This window comes from Xenopus laevis, chromosome 3S (genome assembly GCF_017654675.1).
Source record: "Xenopus laevis strain J_2021 chromosome 3S, Xenopus_laevis_v10.1, whole genome shotgun sequence".
NCBI classification, from domain to species: Eukaryota; Metazoa; Chordata; class Amphibia; order Anura; family Pipidae; genus Xenopus; species Xenopus laevis.
This window is the reverse complement of record NC_054376.1, coordinates 113,178,075-113,201,092: the sequence shown is the minus strand read 5'-3', so window position 1 is coordinate 113,201,092 and position 23,018 is coordinate 113,178,075. Positions and strand designations below refer to the sequence as shown.

Sequence of the window (23,018 nt, the reverse complement as noted above, 5' to 3'; positions counted from 1 at the left end):
TGGTGAATATTCAAATTTGAATTTTTAAAGGGGCAAGGTTTGATAAGTCTTGAAATTCTAATTCAAATTAAAATTCGAATTGAGTTTGAATTATTCACAATTCGAATTTCAGGGTTATAGGGGCACATTTACTATTGGTTGAATATCAAGGGTTAATTCGACCGGCGAAGTAAAATCCTTCGACTTCGAATATCGAAGTCGAAGGATTTACCGCATTTCCTTCATTCGAACGATCGAAGGAAAAATCGTTCTAACGATTCGAAGGATTTTAATCCATCGATCGAACGATTTTCCTTCGATCAAAAAAAGCTAGGAAAGCCTATGGGTACCTTCCCCAAAAGCTAACATTGGTGCTCGGTAGGTTTTAGGTGGCGAAGTAGGTGGTCGAAGTTTCTTTTAAAGAGACAGTACTTCGACTATCGAATGGTCGAATAGTGTAACGATTTTTGGAAGTCGTAGTCGAAAGTCGAAGTAGCCAATTCAATGATCGAAGTAGCCAAAAATAACTTTGAAATTCGAAGTATTTTTTATTCTAATCCTTCACTCGAGCTAAGTAAATGTGCCCCTTAACCATAACAAAATTCAAAAATTCAAATTCCAATTTTAAATTCGACTCTTAATAAATCTGCCCCTTAGTGGATTTGGTTCAATATTTCAATAACCCAAATTCTAGCACAAAGAACTGTGATATGGCATCATTTAAGATCAAATTATGATTTTCCTACATTTTCTTTTTTTACACTTTTTTTGAATTAGAATTTCGATGTTTTTTCAGTTCGAAATTCGACCCTTGATAAATATGCCCCTTAGTTGTCAAAACTAATGCTCCATAAAAGTCTGCTTTATAATGTTCTTGACTTATGTATTATATTTCTGAACCAGCCAGCTTAAGGTGCACCATCTTGCCCAAGCCACATATACCAAATGATACGAGTCTGATAATTACATAATAAACTTAATTTGTCTGTCTTTTTTATGTAAATGTCACCTTGCCACCTTGTAAATTAACCCTCATCTTATTTACTTAAATTTTTTTTTAAAGAACCTGTAAATAATAAATGATAAGTAGTTAAACTTCATGATGGCCTTAAGTTCTTTGGAAGGGTTCAACGTGATAAAGTTAAAATTTGCACATGTAAAACCTATGCCATGTCTGCTAACATTGTCATGTGACATTTAGAGGCAATTAAAAATTGCTTGTGCTTTTCTGCTGGATGAAATAATTTTCGGCCAAAAACCTATTAAGTTAGGAAACTCACACAAGTGTTTCTTAAAGATTACTCATTCTGAAAAAAGATGGATAATCTTAAATAGGCCCTTAAGTGGATTTGGTTGGTTTATAGGATTCCAACAATTCAAATTCCTGTAATAATGTCATAATTCAAAATCAAATTCTGAATTTCGTAGCAGTCATGCATTTGATCAGTTCAACACTTGCAGTAAGGAGGGTTGTCAAAAATAATGCTCCATAAAGGTCTGCCTTATAGTGTTTTTTACTTATGTTTTGCATTGGCAATTTCCCCCAGAAGATAATGAATTTTTTATGGCAGATTATTTATGGTTGTCAAGAATACCCTTGCATGTAGACATAATTGCAGGAAAAAAAAATCTGCCCAGCTATTCTTTCTATTAAAAAGTATACCAGAATATTTTTTTGCATATAAATATACCTAGTTGTAATTTCTTTTAGCAAATTATGTGATTTTTAAATTTTTACAGTCTGGCGCCCTTTATGGAACAGAACACAATTACAATTTTGACAATATGTTGTATGAGAATAAAGCAATATGTGCCTCTTTCGATGCCCGTCGTTTGCCTACCAATGGTGCAGTGCTCCCCATTCCAGCCCTCTTTACATTCACATTTTCCATCTTTGCATGTTCCATGTTCAGTGCAGCGAGGGTGGCAAACGCGTTGGTCACATGCCACCCCAGTCCAACCTTCCTCACAGCGGCACGCTCCACCAATGCAAACGCCGTGAGTGCCACAGTCCACAGAACATACCTCTGGAACATGGAAAATATAAATGAGTATTATAAAGGTAGAACAGACAAACACATATATAATCCTTTTAAGGCCTATTTAAGACAATATGAGATATCAACTTTATTTTGTGAATACTTTAGAAACAATCATGTACTGTATAAAAAAAGAAAAGGTATTATAAGAGCTTCTTGAAAGTATAACTTGTATAAGTTTAATGAGCAAAATATAAAAAAGTGGGTAGGAGTGCAAAGGTTGTCAGGAAACTTGAGGTTATAAGCAGGCCAATAGTCTGATGCTGATAACATTTTTCAGGTTAATTGTATCCTAGATGCCTTGGTACATTCTGACTGTACACTATTTAAACTGGGAATATTAAAGTTTATATTTGCACACATACAGAGGTCACGGTTAAGGCTAATGGAACTGTTACACTGCAGTGATCCAGCACTAGGCAAAGCTGTTGATTGCTTAGTTATTGTCAAAAGTATGTTTTTATCACTTATTTAATCCCCATCATCTAAAACACGAAAGCCTGCATTCTGATAATCACTCATAAGAGCCATAAGCAAGACTTTTCCTTGATAACACCAGACAAAGACTTACAGCAGGTTGTCCTGCTGGACCAAACAGTGATCAAACAGTCTATTCTAACATTGGCTGAGCCTGCAGATAATTTACTCTATCATGAAAAATTTCATTCTTAACCCAATAATTGTATTTTTTTTGTTATTGTAATTTTGGTGTTTAGGCAGCCATCTCACTTTGCCTTTCAGAAAGAGACATCACTTCAGGATGGAATTACTTTCAGACAGGCTATTTTTTCTCCTACTTGATGTAACTGAAGGTGCCACAGTGGGACATGGATTTTTACTATTGAGTGCTGTGCTTATTTCTACTAGGGAGCTGTTATCTGGTTATCTTCCCATTGTTCTGCTGATGGGCTGCTGGGGGGGATGAGAAGGGAGGGGTAATATTACTACAACTTGCAGTGCAGCAGTAAAGCGTGACTGAAGTTTATCAGAGCACAAGCCAGATGACTGGGCACACCTGGGAAACTGACAATATGTCAAGCCCCGTGCCAGATTTCAAAATGAAATTATTTGAGTTGATAAATATTGGGCCACAGGGGGCAAGGTATAGATTTTCCCATGATATACCCTATAGTGTCTGATGAACAGGGAGAGAGAGCCATGATATTGTGTCAGTGGTGCTGATATAAGTAGCTCACCACTCACCTATAGTGATGGGCAAATTTGTCCAGTTTACTGTGAAATTCACGAAACTGCGAAAATTTGCAAAATGCATTGAAGTCAATTGCCATCAAAATTATTTTTATGCGTGTCAATTTTGACGCCCACAACAATTTTTATACAAATTTTATATTTTATTTTGTCCAAATGCATTAAAGTCAAAGGGCATCCAAATAATTTTGACGCGCAACAATTTTTATGTGCGTGACTATTCTGATGCGCGGCCAAATTTTTTTGATGCGCCAAATTTTTCTGGCAAATTTATTTGCTGGTGGCGAAACGCGGATATTTTCTGCAAATTTGCACCTGCTGAATTTATTCGGCCATCACTACTCACCTAACCACACAACCTTCTTCACAATGAAAGCTGAACATAGTCTGCCACTAAATGTGTCTTCCACTGTGGACCTCTGTCTGGTCTTACTCTTCTAAGCACTTACGGTATGAAATCTGAACTGTCAACTGTCAACTACTCCATAGAGTTATTTTTCTTACTAAAAATAAAATACTTTGTTTTTTGTAAGAAAAAAATATTCTGTGATTATGGTGACAAAATATGGGGTACTGCAGGCAAAGTGCTCATCTGGGTCATAACTATATTTCAATTAAAGGCAGTGTACTGTAGCTGAATGACTTGCTCACCTATTGTACTTTTTGAGTTTATCTTAAGTCACTTTAGTACTGGAAAAATATAGTAACCACCACAGGAACAACTCAGTAGTCATAGTAAACAATGGAAGCCAACAGAAATAAAAACATGCAGGGTTTACTGTTAGGACGGATCCATTTCTTTACAGAAGCTGTTTTCCAAAAAATTTGCTATAGGAGATTGTGACAGTGTTTAGTTCTCCCCTACAAATCCATTGGTTGTGTTATCTGAAAAGTGTATTAATTCGCTCTTCTTTGTCTTTAGTACTCATGATCAGAGTAGATTTGCCATTGTGTGAATTTATCACCAGACATCTTCAACATATTAGAAAGGCTTTTCATGGGATTCTCTTACAGTGTTCCCCTTGTGCTGCTTTCTACAGATGCAATTTATGAGATAAATGGCCTGTGTGGTTTTACAATTGATAAAGTGCCTGTGTTTGATTATTATCTGTAAATCATTTGCTCTTTTCTTTTAAACAAAAGAGTGAGCTGAACATACAATACAGGGAAATGTTCTTTAAAGCAAAAATATGCCCTACTGGCAAATAGGGTTTATCTTGCGTCAGTTCAACCTTATGATTACTGTATAGAAATATTAGTTTAAATATGAACACTCGAGTAACAGTGATCACCATCTACTCCTAATTAAATTTAGTGTTTAGATTTCTTTTTAATTAAAAATGGATCACATTTCCAGACTTCAAATAAATATATGCAAAAACATTAGCAAAACAAGACACATTATGATAAGAATCTTTTGTTGATATTATTCCTGTTCCAATTAAATGCTAATTATGGACTTCAATATTTATCTTTGTTAAGTATTGCCTTTTGGAATAGCTGTTTAAATGGCCCTCACATACAGTAAGTACATTAATAATTTGAACACCACCTTTTTGCTGATATTTTAGAAAATGGTCACATTTTTTTTTTTTTTTTTTTTACTGATTTAGGATCTGAAACACTCCACAGATTATATTGGTTTATTCAAATATCCCTGTGGAATATATACTAAGCCTGGGACATTATTGCTTTTCTAAGATAGTTTTGTAGTGGAGGGAACCAATAGAGGTTACAATATTTTTATGGCATTTGTAAGTAGCAAATTGTTCTGTATTAGATTAGCTGCTTTCACAAAGATTTAACCTTAGCCCCACTCCAGGGGTAGGACAGGTTACAGGGGGAGGGGATCTAAATTCTCCAAATTAAATGAATTGATATAAAGTAGTGATGGGCGAATTTATCCCATTACACAGAAAAATGTAAGAATTTCCTGCGAAATGGCGAAAAGTTCACGAAATTTGATGCCGGCGTTAATTAGCGGGTGTCCAAATTGGTGACATCGAAAATTTCATTGACGACAATTTGACGCTTGCCTATTGTCCAATTGCATTATAATCAATAGTCAAATTGCAGCCGCAATTCGTGGCAATTTTCCGGTGGCAAAAACACGGAAATTCATAGCGAATTTGCGCCTGGCGGATAAATTCGCCCATCACTAAAGTAATCAGGGTGCTTTCTCTTAATTATGTTAATTTTCTGTTTTTAGTGGTTATGGGGAAGTTTTATGCTGCAAGGCAAGCATCATATTAGCAGCTCACTTCAAAGGCCAAGAGTGTCAACTGTCTATTCACTTTCTGGATTCAATTAACCCTATTGTTGCTGACTATAGAAGTATAGACGTAGAATACTATCGAAATATTAAACCCCTAGAAAATATAGAAAATGAATGTAAATGGCAAAAGAGCTCAGAGAAGCAAACTAAGTAAGTTTACTGTACATTAATCTCATTTTTGAGTTTTAGTTTCAAGCAAGCCATATAATTTTATTTTGGTCAGCAATTCAACAACTGTAGCTCTATGTAGGGAACCCTGGCATCTTGTTTCAACATACTCTTATATTATCCCACCAGATGGAAGTCAGGTTATTCAGACAGGAGTAAGCATTCCCACACAGACATATGCTGTTTTGACTGCCATCCACCTCCCAATATATTCTCTATCATATAATAAACCCTAATTAAGTGATGGGCATATCTGACCCGTATTGGTTCGCCAAAAATTGGTGAAATGGAAAAGAATTTACCAAATGCATTGAAGTCTATGGGTGTCAAATTTTTTATGACGAGGGGTACAATTTTTAACCCATTGGAGTCTATGGGCATTTTTTTAGCAGCAAAATCTGGCAACTAAATGATTTCAGTCCCTGTATGCTTTGGAAACTGGGACAAATTGGGTCCACTTGTATTTAACTTGTTCATTAATGACTTAGGGGAGGGTGTTGTAAGTAATGTATCAGTGTTTGCAGATGACACAAAATTATCCAGCTCAATTAATTCCATCCAGGATGCGGCACTTGCAACAGGATCTTGACAAACTGGCAATCTGGGCAGCTTAGTGGCAAATGAGATTCAATGTTGATAAATGTAAAGTCATGCACCTGGGATGTAAGAATATCCACTTATACCCTTAATGGGACTGCACTAGGCAAATCCATTATGGAAAAGGACCTTGGAGTCCTTGGAGATGATAAACTTGGCTGTAGCAAGCAATGCCAGTCAGCAGCATCAAGGGCAAATAAGGTCTTGAGCTGTATTAAAAGGGGCATATAGTCACGGGAGGAGGGGGTCATTCTTCCACCATAAAGAGCACTGGTAAGACCCCATCTAGAATATGCCGTACAGTTTTGGTCTCCATCACTCAAACAGGACATTATTGTATTAGAGAGGGTACAGAGAAGGGCAACTAAGCTGGTAAAAGGTATGGAAAATCTTAGCTATGAGGAAAGACTGGCCAATAGCGATGGACGAATCTGTGGCATAAAACGTTTTTTTGACGCGGTGGAATTGTCGCCTAAGTTTCGCTAATTAATTAGCTTGCGGTGAAACATGGGAATTCCCTGCAAATTAGTGTCTGGCGAATTTATTCACCCATCACTACTGGCCAAATTAGGGATGTTCACGCTGGAGAACAGGCGCTTAAGGGGTGATATGATAACTATGTATAAATATATAAGGGGATCATATAATAATCTCTCTAATGCTTTATTTACCAGTAGGTCTTTCCAGCTGACACAAGGTCACTCATTCCGATTAGAAGAAAAGAGGTTCCGCCTAAATATTAGCGGGGGAACCTTTCTTTTCTTTGCTTGAGAATAAAACAAGGCATACTAAATTCATTAAAATATCAAAACTGGATGAAAATTCAATTAGATGGCAGTAAATATTGTATATCCCAGATTTCTAATGGAGCAGGCATGTTGTTAGTGAAGGGACTGGTAAGAATTAGAAAACCAGTTAGAAATATTTTTCTTACCAACAGAGCAATCAGGACCCATCCAGTTAGGATCACAGCTACACAGACCTGTGTCAGTGAGGTACGTCCCATGTCCACTGCACTGATCTGGACATTGTGTTCTTGGAAGCTCACAATTCTGGCCACCCCAGCCTGGACTGCAGAGGCATTCTCCATTCACACAAACGCCATGGTTAGAGCAAGTTGGGTCCATGCAGTCAACTAAAGTGCAAATGAAGAATAGGTAAATAACTACAGCTTCAATGGCTGAAAGTCAAAAACATAATTTATGTAGCTTGCATGATTTAGAATGTGAAAAATACAATGTCCTTTAATGTGAAACGTTAACATCAGAATGTTATACAGGTATAGGATACGTTACATGTAAACCCATTATCCAGAACATTACAAATTATGGGAAGGCCAACTCCAGTAGTTTCCATTTTAATCATATATATAAATTATATATTTTTTTCTCTGTAATAATAAAACAGTACATTGTACTTTATCCACACTAAGATATAATTAATCCTTATTGGAAGCCAAACAATCCAGTTGGGTTTAATTAATGTTTGCAAGATTTTTTTTGGTAGACTTAAGGTATGGAGTTCCAAAGTAGGAAAAGATCCCTTATCCGTAAAATGCCAGGTCCCGAGCAATCTGGATTATAGGTTTATCTGTAATAGAAACAGTTGCATAGAACTCTTGTTGGGAAATAGCCAATGCATAAAAAATGTGTAGAGAAAGTTGAACCTCTTAGTGCTTAATCAAGAAGCACTTTCATTTGGGACATATCTGCACCTTTGGCACAAAAAGTCCTGTCCTTACTATCTGCCATAGAGACCACCAGTTTGGAGCACAAGGACCTGCACCCCTGGGTGCTCATGCACGGTGTGGGTACAAAAAACCTGCCAAAGGAGAAAATTCACCGGCACACAAGACTGCTTTGTGCCGATGAATTTTCTCCTTTGGAGGGTGCCAAACCTTCATCATCATGCACCAGGCTTATCTTACCGGGTGTGGTAAGGGTGTGCAGTCACCCCTGTTATGAAAAACCCTGCACCTGTTTTTTTCAATATGTGCCTTGTCCATGCATGATAAATGAACCCTCCAGCTACACCACCCCATTTTTATTCATATCAGTTACAAACAAGAATCCTCATTATGATCATGTCAGTTTTATAAGGCAACATATTATCCTAGTTGCTATTAAAATTTGTGGCAGAACAGAATGGTCCTTTAATTGCATATTCATTTCAGCATTCGTTCCCCTTCTGTGCTATTGATGTATTGTAAAAATGTACAATACTGATGGGCCAATCTGTTGCGTTTCGCCGAAAAATTTGGAAAACGCAAATGCATTCTAGTCAATGGGTGTCAGAATAATTTTGGCACGCAACAATTTTGACGCGCAAAATTTTTCATCTGCCAATTATTTCTGTTATTTGCGGGGAGGTGAAACATGAAAATTTGCCGCAAATCCATGCCTGGCAAATTTATTTGCCCATCACTAATATACAGTACACTTCATATACAACTAGCTCTAAATAAATAAAATGTATACTTAGGGGCAGATTTATCAAGAGTCGAATTTTGAAGTGGAATTCATAGGATTTTTTGCATCGTACGATCGTATTCCGATTGTACGATCGTACTCTGATCGTACTTCGAATCATTCAATTTGTACAATTTTTTCATATGGTTTTCCTTCTAATACAAATAACTTAGAAATATGCTCTGGAAGGTCCCCAACTTAGCACTTCGGCAGGTTTAATTTGGTGAAGCATTGAAGTCGAAGTTTTTTTAAAGAGACACTTCGATTATTGAATAGTCGAACGATTATTTAATCAATCGATTAATCGACCCTTGATTAATCTGCCCCATAATCTTAGTTTACAAACACCATGGTCAGTAATGACAAAATGAAAATGTTTTACATATTGCAACGTATGAGCCACGGAAAGCAAGAGCCTTTAGACCAATCTGAATCTCTAGAAATTATTTAGTTATGAAGTCCTTATAGATTTTCTAAAAAAGTGAAAGGGGCAGAAAGCATAACTCTACCCTACAGGCAACTATAAAAACACACACAAAGGTGTCAACAGTATTCTCGCAACAATATGTATTGTAGGCCCCTGATGAACCAAGAATTACATTTATGAAGTTAAATGCCACTGAAAAATTACTCCGGCACGAAACTGGCAACTGCAACAGTACTAAGGTTACCCAATTTGTCAATTTCACTTATGCCCCTACCGCAACACAGGGCAAAACCTGACAAATGTTCCATTTTATTTTTATTTCTTTGCAAATCTGTTAATAGTGCAACAGTGTTTATTGCAGCAGAAAATATGGATCATATTGATTTCAGTGCCACTGCTATTTCAGGTAAATTGTTTGAACGACGTAGCCATGATGAATATCCGAACTAAAAAGCTAACTTAAATAAAAAATACTGCTGAATCAGAGTTTCCAATTCCATTTTCAACTTTGATAAGGGCATATGAATGACACAGCTTCATTATTTTTTGGAGGACTAATCAATGAAATAAATTGCATCATTTTATAGTGACGGATAAAAATGTGTGTGGTTTTTAAGTTCAATTTTTTTCATTAACCATTTGGGTTCTATGAAATGTGGACAGGCACCGAGTTCATTACTTGATCTATTTTTTCTTGCTGAAGGAGCACTGATGTCAATTAAAAGTGGTTGTTCAATGAATATAGATCATGTAATATCCTTGGTAACAGAGGCAACAATGTTGTGTTACATATATACATTTGACATCTGGGGAGGGGGACCCTGTGGTCAGTGGCGTAACTATCGGGGGAGCAGAGGGTGCGCTTGGGCCAGGGCCCGCACCCCCTCAGGGCCCCCTCGGCAGCTCACGCGCCACGATTCCGGCGGTTCCGGGTGTATGGCCGGCGGTTCTGGGTGTACGGAGGGGGGCCGGGGGCCCGGCAGCGCCTCCCGCGCCAGGGCCCGTCCCCCTCTAGTTATGGCACTGCCTGTGGTGGAAGCACTGTTGGGCCTCAGGTCCTCCAGTCTGATGCTATAAATGTTATGAAATATATATATATATATCTCAGTCCATGAAAACACTTACATCAACCGCCATCAAGCGTGTATCACTCTATCTTTATTTATGCATGGTGTATCAACGCGTTTCGGCTCACATGGAGCCGTCATCAGGATAATGACAGGAAGTGAAGTGCATCATTAAATACCCCCCATGTCCAATCAGTGTGAAGCTCCAATTGTAACAACACACAGTTTAACTATTTTATTTTTTTTTAAAAAAAAAAGGACCATAGTATTATATTTTTAAAAATAGAAATATTAACCAAATCTAACATGTGACTGTTATTTATTAAAATACAGCAAGTCTCCAACTGTGTTGTCCCAAGTATTCAATCATCCTAAAACTTTATGTGAAAAACGGTTAAAAAACTCAAGTGAGGTGGTTGAAAGGCAAATTTGTATCCATGATATCTCCTCTATATGGATTGTTTGTTTTCCCTCCTGACGAAGATCCCTGTGGGGGATCGAAACGTTGAGCTTCAATAAAGATCCTTTCTATTTTTGAACCTTTCTGCAAATCCTGTGAGTGCTGCTTTTTTTCTACTTTTGCTTCTATAAAACATGAGCAGGCACCCAGGTCCTTATCTATGGAAACGGTGTGCACCTTGGGACTGTATATATATATATATATATATATATATATATATATATATATATATATATATATATATATATATATATATATATATATATATATATATATATATATTATCTTACATTTTTTTGGGTAGTGACCTTCATTGAGAAAATGAATTGTGGTTATTATTGGATGACTATTCATTTTAGGAGACACTGCCTAGAGTTCCAAAGTCAGTCATCCAATCATAACCACAATTTTTCATTTTTCAGTCTTTAATCATAAAGGGTATTGACTTACAGATGACAACTATGCTTCATTATATAGCCCTGTCATGCACTTAGCCTTGAATATGCATTGCAATTTTGGGACCCAGTCTCAAGAGACATCCAACTAAACTAATAAAAGGTAATCGACTAGTGACGGGTGAAAAATGTTGCCATTGTTGGGTTCGCAGTGAACTTAGCAGTTTTGCAGCAGGTGAATTTGTTTGCGAAACTGCGGCAAAAATTTGTCACACGACTCGTTTTGCCATGCGTAAAAAAAGTGTGTTAAAAAAACCTGACGCATGTGTCAAAGACGCCGTGCAACAAAAAAAAATTCAAACGCCAAACGATTTCCGTAAATTTCTCATCCATCGCAGCAGATTTGCCCATCACTAGAATCGACTGAACAAAAAAACCGAAGGGCTAGAACAAAGGAAAATACGTCAACTCTTTAAACTTGAGAAACAGAACACCAATGTTTCTTATGAGCGGGTGCAGTGAAGCTGTGGAATGCCATAACAGTCCACAGCTTCTGGTAATGCCTTTAAGAGAAGATTGGATTACTTCTTGTACAGGCAGAATATGCAGGGCTATAGTCATTTCAAGTTTCATATATGTATGTATATGTACAAGTTATCTTTTTTAAAACCAAATTTTATAAATAAATATTCCTTTTTGTAAACCTTTAATTTTTGTCTATGTTATCTCTGTTCCTTCCTTAGCATGTAAGTCCATTGGAGAGGTAATCGCTGTCTCTCTTGCATCCATAGCAATATTTTTAAAAAATAATTTATTATGGTTTTACCGAGTTCTTTTTAAAAGGCATGTATAAACATTGCTGGCAAAGCTGTGTTGCTATAGGATGTTCTACTAATGGTTATATTGATATATATTTATATATATATATATTTTTGGCAGGCACAGAAACGGTCTCTCATTTCAATCTATTATTGTCTGAAGAAGATTTGGCAGAAAAATGCTAGTGTTTTTTAAATTACTGATGCCGACGTACCCAGTTTTCATCCATTCATTGGTGTGTAATGTATTCAAATGTTCCTCTAAACATAAGGGGATTTTGCCATTTACCACATGTTTCACTGTTTAAAGGCAACCCATCGTTTGTTCTTCAAACCTCATATACTATCATTAGTGCATTCTGTGAAATGCCTTTTTCCGAACGTTTTGGTTTATATTTAATAATCCTCCATAGAGTTGTGTGTGAATTTCATATATATTGTATACTACAATTAGTTGAAGTTGAAGCTTAGCAGCAGTTTCTTTCATTGAGATATTTGGTTAGACATTGAAAACTTGGGTTTTGGACACATTTTTGCAGTGTTATTTTTTGTAGGATTTTTTAGTATTGTCAAACAATTGATTTAATTAAATATAGGCTTCAGCAAACTGTTTACTGTGCCATACAAATGCATTGAAAATGGATTGTCATTAGTGATGGGTCATGGATGATCAGAGTGCTTCATTAAATTATTTCTCTAAATTATATTCCATGTACAGATGATTTTCCAAAGAAAATGTGCAAGAAACAGATGTGGGTGTTTTCTTCTCACTTTTATTTTTTGTGTCTAAGATAGAGTCAAGTAATGGAGGGACGAAAGGGGCAAAATTTTCAAGGAAGATGCTAGAAGAATTACTTTATCATCGACTGGTCCAGGGGAAAATCTACTGTAGTAGTCTACTTATAGAGGCAGATTTATCAAGGGTCAAATTTCTAGGGTTAAAAAACCCTCGAATTCGACCCTCGAAGTAAAAATCCTTCGAATTCGAATATCGAATTCGAAGGATTTACCGCAAATACTTTGATGGAACCATCAAATAAAAATCGCTTGATTGAAGGATTCGAACGATTTTAATCTATCGATCGAAGGATTTTTATTCAATCAAAAAAAACGTAGAAAAGTGCTGGGGAAGGTCCCCATAGGCTAACATTGAACCTCGGTAGGTTTAAAGTGGCGAAGTATGACGTCGAAGTTTTTTTTAAAGAGACAGTACTTTGACTATCGAATGGTCGAATAGTTGAACGATTTTTACTTTGAATCGTTCAAATCATTCGATTCGATTGAATTAGATTGAATTTGACCCATTTGATGGTCGAAGTACCCAAAAAAATATTAGAAATTCGAATTTTTTTCAATTCGAATTGTTCCCTCGAGTTTAGTAAATGTGCCCCATAGTGTCACGTGTCCTCCATGTAATCTAATTATTTGCTTCGGAGATTGACTTTTGAGAAAAAAACTGATCCAGAAAGCTGGAAGGTCCCCATAGGCTAACATTGAACCTCGGTAGGTTTAAAGTGGCGAAGTATGACGTCGAAGTTTTTTTTAAAGAGACAGTACTTTGACTATCGAATGGTCGAATAGTTGAACGATTTTTACTTTGAATCGTTCGAATCATTCGATTCGATTGAATTTGACCCATTTGATGGTCGAAGTACCCAAAAAAATATTTCGAAATTTGAATTTTTTTTCAATTCAAATTGTTCCCTCGAGCTTAGTAAATGTGCCCCATAGTGTCACGTGTCCTCCATGTAATCTAATTATTTGCTTGGGATATTATTTGCAAATGTCGACTATCGAATGGTCGAATAGTTGAACGATTTAGTTGAACGATTTTTACTTCGAATCGTTCGAACCATTCGATTCGATTGGATTTGACCCAGTTGATGGTCGAAGTACCCAAAAAAAATACTTTGAAATTCGATTTTTTTTTCAATTCGAAATTATTCCCTCGAGTTTAGTAAATCTGCCCCATAGTGTCACGTGTCCTCCATGTAATCTAATTATTTGCTTGGAAGATTGATTTTTGAGAAAAAAACTGATCCAGAAAGCTCCAGTTTTTCCTTATTAATAAAATAACTGTAAAATCAAGAGAATGCCTTCTAATGCCAAGTCATTTTGTAGTGCCACAAACTTTATAAAAGGATATTTTTGAACTAAACCTGCTTCTGACCTAAAATATGAGAATTACTTCCCCTGATATCATTTTTAATTGTACTTACAAATGTCTAAACATCAATATCTAGAATCATCTCCTTCTTCTACATTGTGTATTTTTTTTACAAAAAAAGAAAACTTTTTTGAATATGACAAATGAGCTTTGGACATAAAATATACCTTCATCGCAGTTGTCTCCTTTGAATCCCACAGCACAGATGCAATTCCCTTCTATACAAGAACCATGGCCACCACAAGAAGGGTCAATGCACTGACTGTTGGGTATGTCACATTCAGCTCCCTTCCATCCACTGTAGCATATACAGGTACCTTTGGAATATTGTCCATTGCCACTGCACAAAACCGGACAAGCAGCTGAAAAAGAAAACCGCCATTATAATATTAATTGCCTTCATGAACATTTTGCCTGCATAACATTTGCAATGGAAGTTAATCAATCAATACACTTGGTGTTTTAGAAAGGCAACATATTGATTAATCTTGCTGATCTGTGACCTCTACAAAAGTATATTAAATCTGTGTGATATAAAATTCAAATTAACGTTGTCATTTCTGCTTTGGCTACATACCGAACAGATGCTATTAACTGAAAAAAATTGTTACATATACTACATGCATAACACAAAACCTAAATATGTTCATATTGTGTTCATTATTAGGCATAAAGTTATTACATTTGATATGAAAACCCTGCAGCTCAAAGAGGTGTATTTTTTAGCCGAATAATGGTGTAAATATTTTTGCCAAATAGAATGTATATTTGTTAGGCTCCATTGATACTGAATTAATGCCACAGGAATGGGACCTGTTATCCAGAATGCTTGGGACCTGGGGTTTTGCATATAATGGATCTTTCCTAGTGATGGGCGAATTTGTGCCATTTCGCTTCGCCGAAAAATTTGTGAATTTCGCGAAACGCCGAAAAATTTGTGAAACGGCGCCGGCGTCTCGTTTTTGACGCCGGCGCCTGTTTTTTTGATGCCGGCGCCCGTTTTTGATGCCGGCGCCCGTTTTTTCAGGAAAATTTTTTCGACGCCGGCGAATTATTGCCGCGAATTTTCAGGGGTGTTTTGCGAATTTATTCGCTGGCAGCGAATCGCGCAAATTCGCCGCAAATTCGCGCCTGGCGAATAAATTCGCCCATCACTAATCTTTCCATAATTTGGATCCTCATACCTTAGGTCCACTATAAAATCATGTAAGCATTAAATAAACCCAATAGGCTGGTTTTGCTTCCAATAAGGATTAATTATATCTTAGTTGGGATCAAGTACAAGCTACTGTTTTATTATTACAGAGAAAAAGAAAATCATTTTTAAACATTTTTAATTATTTGGATAAAATGGAGTCTATGGGAGACAGTCTTTTAAGTAATTTGGAGTTTACGGGTTTCCAGAAAACTAATCCCATACCTGTATCACAATCATAAAAATATTTCTTATTAAACACATTTGAGTATTTCCAGAAGTAAAATGATGTCAACAATTGTGTAAAATGCTGAATAAAACTGTTGTTTATATCAATATTTTAAATTTGCATACACATTTATATAAAATCATTACACAATGTTATCTGTTTTTTTTTACAGATACAGGTATGGGACCTGTTATCCAGAATGCTCGGGACCTGGGGTTTTCCGGATAACGGATCTTTCCGTAATTTGGGTCTTCATGCCTTATGTCTACTAGAAATTCATTTAAACATAAATAAACAGAACAGGCTGGTTTTGCTTCCAATAAGGATTAATTATATCTAAAGGTGGCCATAGACACACAGATCCTATCGTACGAATCGAGGATTCGTACGATTTTCGGATCGTGTATGGCGTGTGCCGACATCTTTCGTCCGGCGGAGATTGGTCGTTTGGTCGATCGGTCAGGTTTGATTTTGACCCGACCGATCCCGCCGGAACCCAGGGCACATCGTAATCGGATCGTTCGGCCATGCGGCCGAACAATCAGATTACACCCGATATAGCCATGTTTGTTAATGGCATATCGGGGAAAGATCCGCTCGTTTTGCGATGTTGCCAAACGAGCAGATCTTTGCATCTATGGCCACCTTTAGTTGGGATAATGTACAAGTTACTGTTTTATTATTACAGAGAAAAAGGAAATATTTTTTTTAAAATTTGGATTATTTGGATAAAATGGAGCCTATGGGAGACAGCCATTCCGTAATTCAGAGCTTTCTGGATATCGGGTTTCCGGATAAGGGATCCTATACCTGTACAAATATGGACCAAGAAAGATAATGCACAACTGCCCTTTGGTTGCTTTTTGAGTATAGAAAGTCAGCAGCTAGCATTTACTGGACTACTGCAATTAGACGATTGAATGATTAATAATTTGAGGATTGGCAGACTGGGAATCTCTGGCCACGTTTAAATATTACTGTCCCCCAAATTTGTTTAAATGTTAAATAAAGTCCTCTTTAAATGATTGGATATTTGGATTATATTTTGGATTATACAATCTTAAAAATAATACCTGCCCTACTTCATGGATGTCTACAACAGTACCACCAGAATAACAAGAATATCACTTAGAGTAGAAATCCACTGGTGATTTTACCTGCGATACCTTCCGTTCCGACACAATAAAAGTAATCGCAGGCGTTACGTCGGATGCGCCGAATGTAGTGTAAGTAATACAAATGTCGCACGTATAAGATGATTGTATCAGACACGTCTGTCGGATAAAGATGCAACATGCAGCGTTCGTATTCGACAGTCATGTCGGATGCAATCAGCTTCTACGTGCGACATTTGTACTACTTACATTAGATTCGGTGCATCCTACGGGACGCCTGTGATTAGTCTCATCGCGTCGGAATGGAAGGTATCGCTGGTAAAAGCGCCCGTTGAGTTCTACCCTTAGTCACTTAGAAACTAGAGAGACTTAAAACCACTGGTACTTTACAGAACTGTACTGAATATTGTTTTTTCCTTTCATGGCCCCTGAAAGAGGATGTATGTCAAGGCAATGGAGACAATTTCTGTTGTTTTATATATCTGAGGAATTTCCCAAATGTGTTTGTACATGCATGTTCTCTAAAACTTTTGACAGTGGCTAGGAAAGTGTTGTGTTTTTTTTTAGTACAAAGGAGTGGGTAGGGGTGGGTAGTCATGAGAACGTAAATTCCATGTCTCAGCTTGTAGTAAATAAGGATCAGCTCAGGACAAAACGACATTTGATGCAGTATAACATGCCTCCAGACACAGCTATCATCAGAAGACCTACAACAAGGTTACAGCAGTGTTCTAGAGATGTGGAAGCTCTAAATCAGTGGTCCCCAGCCTTTTTTTTAACCGTGAACACCATTTAGATGTAAACGTAGATGGGGAGCAATACAAGCATGAAAAATGTTTCCAGGGGTGCCAAATAAGGCTTCTAATTAGCTTATGTAATAGTCCTTATGTAAACTAGCAGCGTACAGGATGTTACTTGCAGGGCCGGAACTAGGGGTAGGCAGAAGAGGCACCTGCCTAGGGCGCAACAAAAGGGGGGCGTTGGGCAGGTACCAGTCTTCTGCCTACCCCTAGTCCATGTTCGCGCTCCCTCTCTATTCCCTACCAGCTCTTTCCCCCTCCCCTCCAGCTTTTCCCCCTCTCTCTCCCCTGCCCTCTCTCTCCCTTGCCGAGCTCACCTCTTCGGTTTTTCCCCTCCCCTCCGTCGATCTGCGCATGTGTGCGCATGCTGGATGGGGGGGGCGCACACAGAGAGGAGCGCGTGCGCACGCACATGAGCAGTGGCTGGCTGGGTCGCCTAGGGCGCCCAGTCAGCTTGGTCCGGCACTGGTTACTTGGCAGAACACATGGCTTTTATGCAATCAAAACTTGTCTCAAAGTAAAAATTAAAAAATAAGCACCTGCTTTGAGGCCACTTGATGCAACATCCAAGGGTTAGTGAGCAACATGATGCTCACGAGCCACTGGATGGGGATCACTGCTCTAAATAATGTGTGTGGCTAGCCTCCTAGGCAGATAATAAATAGGCACTCCTGTGTTACCCTCAACTTTCACAAAACGTATCTTGTACAATGGTTAAATAAAGCTATTATACCACATACCTTTTACACCATTTGAGTATGTTTTTGCAGCCTCCAGAGCTTGCATTGCACCTCTAACTAAGCTAGATCTTTACTTACACACTTCCTCCAGGATAATACATGTAGCTTATTACAGAGTGCAATCTTTTCTCAGTGATTGGCTTAGATGTTGAGAGCTGAAGGAAGTGGGGGCCCTGTGGATAAGGGGGTGCTAAATACCACAAAATATAGTGCTCTCATTCTAGTTGAAATGAGTTCAGTTGCTGTCAGCCACACTTTAGAATTAAGCAATGGCATTCACATTATTTCTTCACAAAAGAACCCCTGATGGGTTATATTATTCTGATGAAAGGAAGAGATTAATCCAAGATTTTCAAAAGGACAAAAAACTCATCAGGTGTGTCAGATCTCTGACATTCGAAATCCATGAGAGGAAAACCACACACGCTGACTTAAGCACTAAAGTATGGATGCCTTAATTAATCCGGAGTGAATTTAATTGCTTCAGTTAAGTGGAAATCGGGTTAAAAATTATGCCGAGCATGCTGAGGTGTGTTAAAAAACATGACATATGAGTTGGAGCAATCGATAAATTAAAAGTGCACAGATGTTTTAATTAAACCCAGGGAAGTTAACCAAGATCACTTGAGACTTTTAAGCCTATGATTAATTCAATTAATTTAAAATACCTGTAGAGAGAGAGAGGATGCCTCTGTTTTGTGAGTTATAAAAGTTTTAGTAGATAAGTATATAAGCTCTTTGACAAACACAAACATGAAAATATTCAAAAATGAAAATGTAATTAAAGTTTTTGCAGGAAGTTATTTCATCAGCTGAAAGAAAAATGCTAAAGTTTTCCTGCCACCATTTTTGGACTGATCTGTGAAATTTTTAAGGGAACATAAGTGTATGACACTGCTTGTGCCTTGATACTGCTTCTTGATCAGATAAAAACATAAAAATGGTTCAAAGTTCAAAGGGCATTGCAGGGTCAGACCAGGGTTTCCGGGACCACCGAGGGTGCCACCTCAAGGGCCCCTCCATAGTCATGAGCTCCTCCAGAGGGTGTACCCATTGACACAACTGTCCCCAAACTGCATGTACCTTTTACTCCTTTCCTTTGTGGCTGTGATTGGGGGAGTTCAGTAGGATCATCCAGGGTTTCCAGCAGGGAGTACGTCTGGGTCAGTGGGGTTTTTCCTAATTGTCTGCCAACCCAGTCCAACCCTGGACCAAGGGTCCACCAGAGAACCTGATATCAAAGCCCCATCAGCCAGAGCCCCAAGTCTGTTGGAAACATTTTACTCTAGAGATATCACAGCAACCAGAATGGCTTTATCCAAAAAATATATATTCAGGACTAATTCCATCAGGGTAGCTGTGTTCTCCTGTGTGTTCTGTGTGTTGCATTATTGCTGAACAAGCTGTGTAAGAGCACATACAGGCAGTGTACAGGTACAACATGTCTATCCCCATGCTGTTTCCTCTTTCCCATCTTTTTGACTGCAGGGAATAATTGAAAAAACTGGAAATCATAGAAAGGACCCACCATAAAAATTCCCAGTACCCCAGAGGACCCATCTAACACTGGTACGTCTGAGATATTAGGGTCTCCAAATGTACAGTGATTACTCACCATGAAAAGGAAGTGGCCCATGTGCACCACCCTGAGTCCTCAGCACGGGGAGCAGACAAACCGAAAAACGTTTTGGAGCAGGCACTCTAAAGTGTTTATGACACGAAACGTGTAAGGCTGTTGACACAATAAACTTTCTTCACTTTGAACTATTTGCCTGGTGGAAGTTCGCCTTCATTGAGTGCCTGCTCCAAAAGGTTTTTTGACCAATCAAAGGCCCAGATATAAGTATCTTATGCACAGGTCAGAAGCCTTTCACATATAACATGCCTAGAATACAAACTCATCTTATTGACTGATTTATTGACGTATTGACTGAGACCACTGCTAAATAGTTTTTTTGAAAAAGGAATGGAATGAATACAAAATTCTTAAATGCACACTAGACACACTTCTTATTTTGCAATTTTAATTAAGAAAAATATTAATGGATGTGAGCTGTTTATTAGAACTGGGGAATTTCCTTGCTACTGCATTTGCTTATTACCCAAAACTTGTTTGAAAGTTCAAACAGTATTGGGGCTGCGTAACTTACTGGTGCTATAAACATAATATTTTAGAATGATGTTGATTATAAATGTAGCTCAGGGAACTCAGAGAAATTCCTTCAGCAATTGTGCTCCTTTGTATATAAATCAATGGTACAGTATCTCTGAATGTTGCTAATGAAAATGAAAGGTTATGATTTATTGGCATATATCAACACCACATGTTTTTTCTTTTTAAATAAAAATTATAAAGCTCTATTCCCTTTTATGCATGGAGTGCATGTAGGGACTTTACACTCTATTTTGTATTGAATTCAAAACCTTATCAAGGGAACAGAATAAATGCACTAGATTTTTGTCAAAATTCTAATAGTTTTTTCAAAAATGCCAACAATCTAGGTCCAGGTGCTTGGCAGCAAAAAATGTAGTTAGGTTTGTACCTTGTCCATCTTGTCTGTTGTACAGGTATGGGATTCCTTAACCAGAAACTCATTCTCCATTATTACAGACATCTCCCATAGAGTCCATCTCTAGCAAATATATATTTTTTAAAATATTTATCTTTTTCTCTGTAATCAAACAGTGAAATAATACCTTGGAGGTGGCGGGGAAAGGTGTCACTGTGTAGTCTGATGCACATTCATTGCACATATACAACTATACATATATACACACATACTGGTATAGGATCCCCTATCCGGAAACCCGCTATCCAGAAAGCTCTGAATTACGGAATGGCTGACTCCCATAGACTCCATTTTATCCAAATAATCCAAATTTTTAAAAATTATTTCCCTTTTCTCTGTAATAATAAAACAGTAACTTGTACTTGATCCAAACTAAGGTATAATTAATCCTTATTGGAAGCAATACCAGTCTATTGGGTTTATTTAATGTTTAAATGAATTTCTAGTAGACTTAAGGCATGAAGACCCAAATTACAGAAAGATCCATTATCCGGAAAACCCCAGGTCCTGAGCATTCTGGATAAAAGGTCCCATACCTGTATATATATGTCTTTGAGGTAAATAGCACTATGCACATTTACTGTTTTATTTTTTTTGTCATTTTGATTGTTTATCAGCCATGTTAATTAGCAAAGTGATCAGCACTAACTCTAATACTACTGAGATTAAAGGAAAACTATACCCCCTAAACAATGTAGATCTCTATTAAAAGATACTGAGTAAAACAGCTCATGTGTAAAACCCTGCTTCATGTAAATGAACCATTATCATAATAATATACTTTTTTAGTAGTATGTGCCATTGGGTAATAATAATAGAAAATTGCCATTTTAAAAAATAAGGGCCGCCCCCTGAGATCGTAAGATTCACTGTGCACACATACAAACCACATGTAAGGTCACATGAGCCAATTAACAGACAGAGTTGTGCCTTTTGCTTCCTCACTTCTTCCTGTTACAGTTAGGGGCAGATTCACTAAGGGTCGAATTTCGAAGTTAAAAATACTTCGAAATTCGACCCTCGAATTGAAATCCTTCGACTTCGAATATCGAAGTCGAAGGATTTAGCGCTAATCCTGCGATCGAACGATTCGAACGATTTTAATCCAACGATCGAAGGAAAATCCTTCGATCAAAAAAAGGTTAGCAAACCTATGGGGACCTTCCCCATAGGCTAACATTGACTTCGGTAGGTTTTATCTGCCGAAGTAGGGGGTCGAAGTTTTTTTTAAAGGGAAAGTACTTCGACTATCGAATGGTCGAATAGTCGAACGATTTTTACTTCGATTCGTTCGATTTCGTTCGAATTCGAACGAATTTAACCAATTCGATGGTCGAAGTACCCAAAAAATACTTCGAAATTCGAATTTTTTTCATTCGAATCCTTCACTCGAAGTTAGTGAATCTGCCCCCTAGTGTTGTAGTATTTCTGGTCAGGTGATCTCTGAGACAGCACAGATAGAGTCACGAAATGGTGGCTCAAGGCAAGAGATGTAAAAGGGCAATATTTATGTAAATATATATTCCAGTTTGGTAAGATTCTTTAATATGTCATTCAATTTGATATAAACTATCTGTTGCTTAAGTATTCATTTTGGGGTTATAGTTTTCCTTTAAAGAATTAAAAATAAAACATGCTATGCCTGTAGTAGTAGTTCTTCAACATATAGCAAATTTGTTTTACGAGATCCTGACATTTGAAAGTACATGAAAGAGATCCCTTTTGTAAAGGAGCAGGGGTGATTATAAGAGTATCCAGATGTGCATTAAGATTAGATGGGGCTAATATGGAGGAGCTCCGGTGTGGGTGGTTTCCTTTTCGGCAGTTGTGTAAATATCACTATAGTTGCATTGATGGCTAAAATAAAACATGTTGGGTTGAGTGGTAATTATATAGGAAAGGGAAGGCAGTGTTTCCTCTTGTATTCTACAGTAAAGCTTCATAACAGAATAATAGGCACAAACGTATTTCAAAATTGGTAGGTTTGACAAAATACAGCTTTAAAATAAGACAACAAAACATTTTCAACTATTTCAAAATAACTATTGTTAATCTGCCGTTACGTCTACGAGAGCTGATGTTTTTGTAACAATGACAACGTTCACATTTCCATTGACATTTACAAAATCATTATTAAAATGAAAAATTCTGATACATTTGGCTGGCATTTATGTCTACTCAACGTGATATCATAGCTGAAACAATAAATTACTGTATGTGCGATAATAAAAGCTCAGAAAATGAATATGGCCTCAAACCCTATGCCATACATCATTAATGACTGCTGAAACTTTAATTCT

At 37.3% G+C, this 23,018-nt stretch overlaps 1 protein-coding gene across 2 annotated transcripts in view; it reads right to left on the bottom strand.

The window, feature by feature from the left end:
- The window catches only part of LOC108712409 (teneurin-2), a 1,104,728-nt gene that overhangs the window by 172,240 nt on the left and 909,470 nt on the right, over window positions 1-23,018 (bottom strand). For both annotated transcript variants that reach the window (XM_041588750.1, XM_041588751.1), the window contains 3 exons: window positions 14,237-14,431; window positions 7,202-7,402; window positions 1,821-2,006 (listed from right to left, as the gene is read on the bottom strand). In XM_041588750.1, the coding sequence (XP_041444684.1) occupies window positions 1,821-2,006; window positions 7,202-7,402; window positions 14,237-14,431 (582 nt within the window). The remainder of the gene's footprint in view (window positions 1-1,820; window positions 2,007-7,201; window positions 7,403-14,236; window positions 14,432-23,018) is intronic.